General features: G+C 38.0%; 1 protein-coding gene across 2 annotated transcripts in view; it reads right to left on the reverse strand.

Moving 5' to 3' along the window:
• LDLRAD4 (low density lipoprotein receptor class A domain containing 4) overlaps positions 1-8,242 on the reverse strand; it is a 599,211-nt gene that overhangs the window by 299,500 nt on the left and 291,469 nt on the right. For both annotated transcript variants that reach the window (XM_019524913.1, XM_019524900.1), the window contains exon 4: positions 5,114-5,254. In XM_019524913.1, coding sequence (XP_019380458.1) covers positions 5,114-5,254 — 141 coding nt within the window. The remainder of the gene's footprint in view (positions 1-5,113; positions 5,255-8,242) is intronic.

Below are 8,242 nucleotides of genomic sequence, written 5' to 3' on the forward strand. Positions count from 1 at the left end.
ACAGGCTCCAATCCTCCCCTCGTATGCTGTAGTACAGTCCATGTGTCAGATGCGTCTCAGAATTATCATTCTACCCCTTGTCGCAAAGATTAAATGAAAGTGAGCTACCTCAGGGTATTCAGAAGGTGGCTACTGGCAAGCAGGAAAATGAGAAAGTCACTGGTAGCTAAGGAATGCACTTCTTAGAACAGACTTAATTGTTATCAAGTCTAGATAAATAAAAGCAGAACATTTAAAGCAGTTTATCTATTTTATTATTATTTTGGGGGGAAGGGGAGGATATCAAGGGAACATTCTGTTTCATATTGTTAAACCAGATAAATATTGTTTAAACAGAAAGATACAGAATCAGAATAAGAGAAGGGGCTGCTTTGAAATATCGAAGGAAGCCATTAGCACTTTCTTACTGACAAGGTATACTATCTAAAGACAAGTGATTCCAAGGGAGAGAATGGGGACACAGGCCTGCTGGAAGTTAGACCAAGGCGCCGTTGTAGTCTATTTGCGTATTGTTTCAATAACACAATTTTCTGTAAATCATTTGAGAAGCAGCATACATCTTCCCAAAAGGTGCTGGAATAGAGCAAAAACATGATGATCCTAACCGATATAAATGATTGTTTGAAAATAACTCTTACAACCTCAGAATTTCTTCTATATTACTTAATTATCTTTTTGTCATTGATACAGGGATGAACAATCAGGCATTTGCTATCCTCAAAGGAAACCTTATCAGCTGGGACATTTCAAGTCTATCTAATACTCTCATTGGGAGCTACTATTACAAATACAGAGCAAAAGCATGGAACAATATTTTAATTTAAAATGTCACCTCTTTAGAGCCTAGCAACCTTACTTAATATGTAGTCTAGAAACTTATTTCCTAAGCTGAAAGGATAATAGGCCGTAAGATCTATTGCCATATCATAACAATGTTCTTTTGCATAACATATCAGTATTCATTTCTATCATTTAACAGTGTATTTAATGACCAACAGATGATAAATACCACTAAATCTCTTTCATTTAACACTGTTTAAAGGCATATTATTTTTTCTCTTGGCTTTTGTGTTTTTTCACTTTGGTTTACAATAAAGACAGTGGTTTTCAACCTTTTTTCATTTGTGGACCCCTCTGGAGATTTCAAATGGCAGTGCAAACCCCTTTGAATTGTAAGTTTGGGTATTTACAAACTTTTGATTGATCATAGTCATCTTTTGTAGACCCCTTACACGTAGTCTGTGGACCCCCAAGTGTCTGCAGACCACAAGTTGAAAACCACTGCATTAAGACTATGTATTTCCCCATACATTATTTTTGTTTATTCCTTTTATTTCAAATAAACATTTCTCTACTAATGGAGTCCCAATTTTGTGCTCTGGGGTTTAAAAATCAATTAAAATCCACAATCTTATATCGATATCCAATATGACAAAGGACTCCCCATTTCACCACAGGTAAGCTAATCGTTAACCCTCTCGTAGATTGTAAGGCCGGAAGGGACCTTGGAAGATCATCAGGCAGGAAAGGTAACTGGGGGTCAGGGGACCCCAGCAAAGTGACCATCCAGTCTCCTCTTGAAGATTTCTAGGGTAGGCGATTGCACCACCTCTGTAGGAAGCTTATTCCACAGTCTGGACACCCTGACTATGAAGAAGTTTTTTCCTAATGTGGAGCCTCAGTCAATCTTCCAGGAGTTTGTGGTCAGTACTCCTAGTTTTCTCCTCAAGTGCCCTGGTGAACAGTTACTCACCGAGCCCTTGATGTGCTCCCTTAGTGTAGCAGTAAGCTGCTACCAGGTCCCCTCTCAGCCTTCTTTTCCTCAGGCTGAAGAGTCCCAGATCCCTCAGCCTTTCCTCACATGGCTTGCCTTTTAAGACTCTGATCATATGGGTGGCTCTTCTCTGGACTCTCTCAAGCTTGTCCGCATCCTTGTTAAAGTGTGGTGTCCAGAACTGGATGCTGTACTCCAGGCGCAGTCTCACCAATGCTGAGTAGAGCACTGGTGAGACTCTCACTAATGTTTCTAGAAATACATTAAATCCTCCTTCCTAAAAACCATCTTGTTGTGATGCTGTTAAAATGGGAGGGGGGGGGGGGTTGTAAGATGTATTAATAAGGGATATCATCTGTATGACACATGAGGCAGGGCCAGACACAGGCATGGGCGAACTGGGCAGCCGCCTGGGGCTGACAGAAAGGGGCCCGAAAATGTAATTTTTTTATCATTAGTATCTCTGGCGAAGAGGGGCCCAATAATAAAAGTTCACCCAGGGCTGCCTTGAGTCTAGGTACAGTACTGACAAGAGGTAATTATTCTTCTCTACTTAGCACTGTGAGGCCTCTGTTGGAGTACCATGCCCATTTTTGGGCACTGAAGTTTAAGAAAGATGTAAACAAACTGGACAAAGAATACAAAGGAGAGCAGCAGAAATGATAGGAGGTTTAGAGAACATGAAAGAACAGGAAGTTTTTAACTTAGAAAAGAGAGGAGTGAGGTGGAGGCACGATAACAGTTATCAAACAGGCAAAAGTTTGTTAAAGGGTGATCGATTATTCTCCTTGCCTATTGAGGGTAAAATGGCTGGTACCTGGCTTAATTTGAAGCAAAGGAGATTTAGGTTATATTTTAGGACAAAAAATCCAGTTCCAAGTGTAGTTTAGCATTGGAACCAAGTACCCAGGAAGGGTGTGAAAGTCATCATTGAACTGATCTATTTAAGAATAAATCAGGCAAACAACTGTCTACATAAACTTAACGCTGTCTCAAAGTAAGGGAATGAGCTAGATGAACTCGAGTACCCTCAAACCCCCACATATATTTAATTCAGTGGTTCTTCTAAATGCCTGAGATAAGAAACAAGCCTCAACACTTTTCTAGTATGTTAACTGCCCCTGGATCTGCACAGCAAGAAGGTAGACTGTAGCACTGAGAACACTTCAAGGAGGGTTTTAGCTCCTCCATGTTATTTCTAAGGATGATGATTACAAGTGCACCAGGATATAAACAATGTTATTGTGGACCAGCTGACAAAGACATTTGGGGCTTCATAAGATAAAAACATCATCTTGAGTGCCACATGGAAATTCGAAGGCAACCACTCAGTTACCTTCATGTCTCCTCATAATACAAACCTGTGACATATACATATAGCATATGTTATATGTATATATACACATATATACATACAACTTGAATGCTAACACGGAACTATACTAATATAGGATAAAGGCATTTTGACTCCTACTCCAAAACAACATGACTCTTGAGCTGAAGTACTAATCCTATCAGTACTACTCAATGAAGCTGTAACCAATGTTGGACATTTTAGACCATGGGTGCTTTTGTATATTATTACAACTCTAGAATAAGTTAGTCCCAAAGATGTCAATTATGGGATACAACTTCTACACATGCAGCCAACTCTCAACACCACCCATTGTCATTGCAGTCTTTAGAGCTAATAGGTATAGAGTTATTGCTAAAGGTTTGGTATCATTGGAAAAAGGAAATATATAATAATACTGCATAATACTACAGTCTTCTAAAAGGTCCTCAAGTTAGACCTACACTTCTGCAAACACAAGTTAAACCATATCTAATTTACAACAAAAAAATTCAGATCAGGACAAGCTACATACAATAGCAGGAATTTTGCATATAGGAAGAGTTGAATATTGCAAGAAAAAATGCATCTTAGAGCAGCCATTCTTGAGTCCAAAATCTCTGAAACCACTGTAGAAGTAGACAGCCAGTCACTTTTCAAAAATGGTATGGCTAAACTTATTTGGCTACCTTATTTCTATTTTGTACATTGCATGATTTTTCAGTGGTTCTAGTTGAAATTTAAAATACCCAGGGGACCCGCCCCCCAACTACAACCAGTTAAAAAAATGTAGCATATCAGTTGTAATTCTTTACTAAAATAGGTGTGCCTATCCCATTACTTCAACAAGGGTTCAAATGGTTTGTGCTGCCAACAGGACTAATCATTAAGGAAAATGTGTCACATGCCTCATTCTACTAGGGTACAGGAAGTTATCTGATAGGTGGTGAAAAGAGTAGATCTGTACAACAGATTTACAGCCAAACAATTTTCAAGCCTAGCTTGAAGGACATAGTTTAGAAAGGGTGTAAAAAATGTGTTATTTTCTTACTAGATTAAGGCATCTCTGAGCTACATTGTATTAGCAACAGCAATCCAGGAGAGGAAATTTCAAGCATCAAGGAGAAAAATTTTTTATGTCATACAGTGCCTTAACATAGCAGAGCAAAAGAAACATGGTAATGGCACTTCTACTGTACTTATTGAGCAGAGATGTTTTTAGAAAATTGTTTTTCCCTACAAAAAGCTGAATTGTAAATCTTCAGTTTCTTGCTTTTCAGTAAAATGTTACAGAAAGTTTGATGCCAAAATACAAACAAATAAAACAACAAGAGCTCAGTGTGCACCAATCAATGCAAAATACAGAGAGAGAGAGAGAGAGAGAACAATTATGGGTGCTATCATTCTATATCAGAAGGTTTTTATATCTAAAAAATTAGCAATAGAAAATATTCTACACACACATAAATTAAGACTCAACCCAGCCAGGAAACAGATGCTGGTCTCAGAATAAAATTAAATTCATTTAATAGGGACAACTATTACAAATACCATAACTTCTTCGTGCAGCTAAATTGACCTCGACAGCATATAAAAACTGGGAAATTGACATAAAATCATTTTGCCAGGAGTGTAGAAAAATAAATGATTGCAGCCTGAATATTTATGAACCAAACTTTCTCAATAACCTCAGTAACTATGTATGTCCCATAAGATCACATAATCATGTTCACAACTGAAGTACTGAAAAAGATTATACTATTTTCCAGATTTAGAAACTTCCTGAAATCAGAAAAGCTATGTAGAAAAAAATATTACAAATTGCTCTTGATGCAGAAAATACAACCTTTCATTCCCACTTCATCCAGCATCTTTCCAAACTTTCCAAATTTGTGAACCAAATTTCAGCCACAAATGTGTTTGTTTTAAATGACCCATGTCCCATACACACACAAATATGGACATGGACATTCAGATGCATACACACACAGAGAAGATGTACTTACAACTGAAGATACTGGGTGGTGGATGCTCTGTTACAAGTTGACAGTTCTCTTCATCACTATTATCCCCACAGTCGTTCTGTTGGTTACAAATCAATGAACTAAGATGCAAGCATTTACCACTGGTGCAGGTGAATTTGCACTCTGAAAAAAGAAAACAACAATTTTCTAGTAATCACTACTTACTTTTGTCTTTCACAAAACAGTACTGCTATAATGATTGATAATACAACTTGAAGTGAATTCCATTTCACACAAAGGGTAAAATGGTAGCAGCCCTTTCCTCCTTCCATCATTAAAATGCACATGCTCTAAATGATGATGATGAGATAATACTTAATGACTCATGCTAGTTTTATCCCCAAGGATGTGTATATCCAAATGTAAACATTCACCTGTTGGTTTTTTTTTTTTTTCCACCAAAAGAACAGGATGAGTTTTTCAGTATTTTTTTCTAGTCCACACTACTTGCAGTTCACCATGGAGAAGGACTGCATCTTACTACATTATCAAATAGTGCCTTGCACACTTGTGGCATTACTGCATACAAATAAAATATAGGCCCTTAAGATGCAGGTGTGCATAGCAAGCAGCCTTTCAAATCATGCAAGTGGCAATTGCCAACTGTTGCATCCTACTGATTTCCATAGAAAAGGCAATGCTTGAGCTACTTTAAGTCTGCCTGCTCTCAGCTTTTTGGCCTTCATTAATGGTAATTACATTGTTACTAATCAGGAGCTCACTTGTTCCCACTTCACTAAGGCTTATCATAATGTCACTCAGACAAGGCCTTCATTAATGGTAATTACATTGTTACTAATCAGAAGCTCAGTTGTTCCCACTTCAGTAAGGCTTGTCACTCAGAACACCTTCCTTTAAAATTAACTGGACCCAGTCAGTTTCTAAGGGTTCAGCACTGGTGGTATTTGTGATGACTAGGAGGATTAACAGTTTGACTTTTATGTCAGGCATTTTTTGATTGCTGACAAACCTACTATATGTAGCTTATACTGTAATCATTGTCCCCTTATTAAAAAGGATTAGAATAATATAAAATGGCATTAGCTTTTAAAGAAACAGTGTAGCTTGTAATAAACAAGAATTCCATCCAGGCCCATAAAATGATTCCTCTGCTCACCCCCTCTGTGGCAAAATTGGCTGTCTACCAGCTAATTACAATTAAGAATTTATTACCTGTACCTTGAACTTTTGGATGTCAGTATTGTTTAACAAATCAGGTGTATTATAGTAAGTCTCCAAAATCTCTTTAACTTGGTTTGAAGACTAGGGCCTAAATTCTATTTTTAAAACTCTGTTTACCAGAACTAAATGATTCATTTCCACCGTAAACTGCAGGAGTCCTGAGGAAAAGTAATGTTTGACCATATATTTAAATAAAAATGCTGCTAATCTCACATTTTGCTCCCCCTCCTTTGGTCTTTACTACTGTGTGAGAGAATGAAAGGACCTAAATCCCTTCCCTGTGAAATATGCCAGGCTAGCAACACTGGAGACCAATATTCCATCTCTTCAATAAGAAGGTATAATGCATACGGTGAAAATGTGAAATCCCCACAATCCCCAGACAACACGTGCATGATACACTTAAGATGATGTCTCTAACTGGCTCCTGTGTGGTCCCAAGGCCGAGACCAGCAATCAGCTGACCGTTGGTTCTAGACCTGAGACTACACCAGTTCACTGAGTATCCAGACCACTTGCCCAGGATCATAACCCTGGGTTCCCTCCGCACTGGCAAGTAGTAACGTTGCAATTGAGATCTGATCCTCAGTCCCAAAAATCACACATCTTGCCATGCACATGTGGCATGGCAGAAGGCACAACTGTTGGGATCAGGAAGCAGATCCCATTGCACCACTAAGTGAACATATGTCCGCAGGTTTAATGAAACTACCCAAAAGGTATGTTTTTACAACAGGAAATACATCTGTTTGTAAAACTCTTGCAGATACTCAGCACTGTAGTTTTTACCCAGATATTGCTAGTAGAGGTAAACCCTAAGTACAGGGGTAGGGAGAATATAGGAATCAGTGCACTAGCTACATCAAGGAAAAAACCTACTGGTTAGTAATAACTCCACTAGGATTTTACAGTAAGATGGATAACTTGTGTTACTTAGCCACTCTTTGTGGCAGTGAAAATGTAGCCTCAGGCTTTGGTCTCTCTGGTCAACAGTGTTCTAGTCTGTGATGTATTCAGCATGTTACCTGAGTTCTCTCAGTCTCCTGATTTATCTCCCATCATCATGTTCGACTCTTGAGCATGGACAGTGAGTACTAAGGATGTTTCACTGTTGTTGGATAATGAAAATTCCACTGTCCTTAAGCCACAGAGATTCCAGAGACTACTCATTTTTAGTATTATTTTCTCCTTCCAGTGTTACATCTGTAATTTCTGCCAGCCCACAGGTTGTAACTACTACCTCCTACCACAGCAACAGTACCTACAACATTTTCCATTACTACATAAAAATATTTCAATACCCTCTTGAGAGCCATTCACTTGCTTGGAATCGTTTTGCTTGCCCTTTCCAGGAAGGTTTTAAACTATTTTGTCTCTCAACACACAAATAATTCTTTATTTAATTCCTCAGCCATAACATGGTCTTGATGCTAAATACAGTATTCAGATATCTAGTTTTCAGATAAAAGAAAAGATATTGCCAAGAACTGAAACTTCCTGGTAAGTAGGCATATCTTAATTTTTGTTAAGTTTTTTTTTCCAAAACCATAGTTCCATAAAACTTTGTCACCGGACTCATTACTATAGTGAATATTCTAAACAAATTATTTTTTAGAAAAATCATCATTTAATACGCCTTTAGAATTCTGACAATATTCTTTTGGGGGATCCCAATGCTAGGAACTGATTTATAATCAAAGGAAGAGTAGATGCAATGACATGGAAGCCTTGCTGTAAAGCTAACTGAAGAACTAATTTAAAACTAATTTTTGAGGCACGCTCAGAAATATTTTATTTGGATTTTTTCAGAACCCAATGTTTCCTTAGGGTTGCCATTTGATACAGCCAAAGCTGTAATGGTGCATAAATCAGAGGTGATCTTTGATCCAACTCTTCTACTACAGTGTGCATGAACCACCTCCTAGTAAA

The sequence above is a fragment of the Gavialis gangeticus genome, unplaced genomic scaffold (assembly GCF_001723915.1).
Source record: "Gavialis gangeticus isolate Ggan-Ray unplaced genomic scaffold, GavGan_comp1, whole genome shotgun sequence".
Taxonomy (NCBI): Eukaryota; Metazoa; Chordata; order Crocodylia; family Gavialidae; genus Gavialis; species Gavialis gangeticus.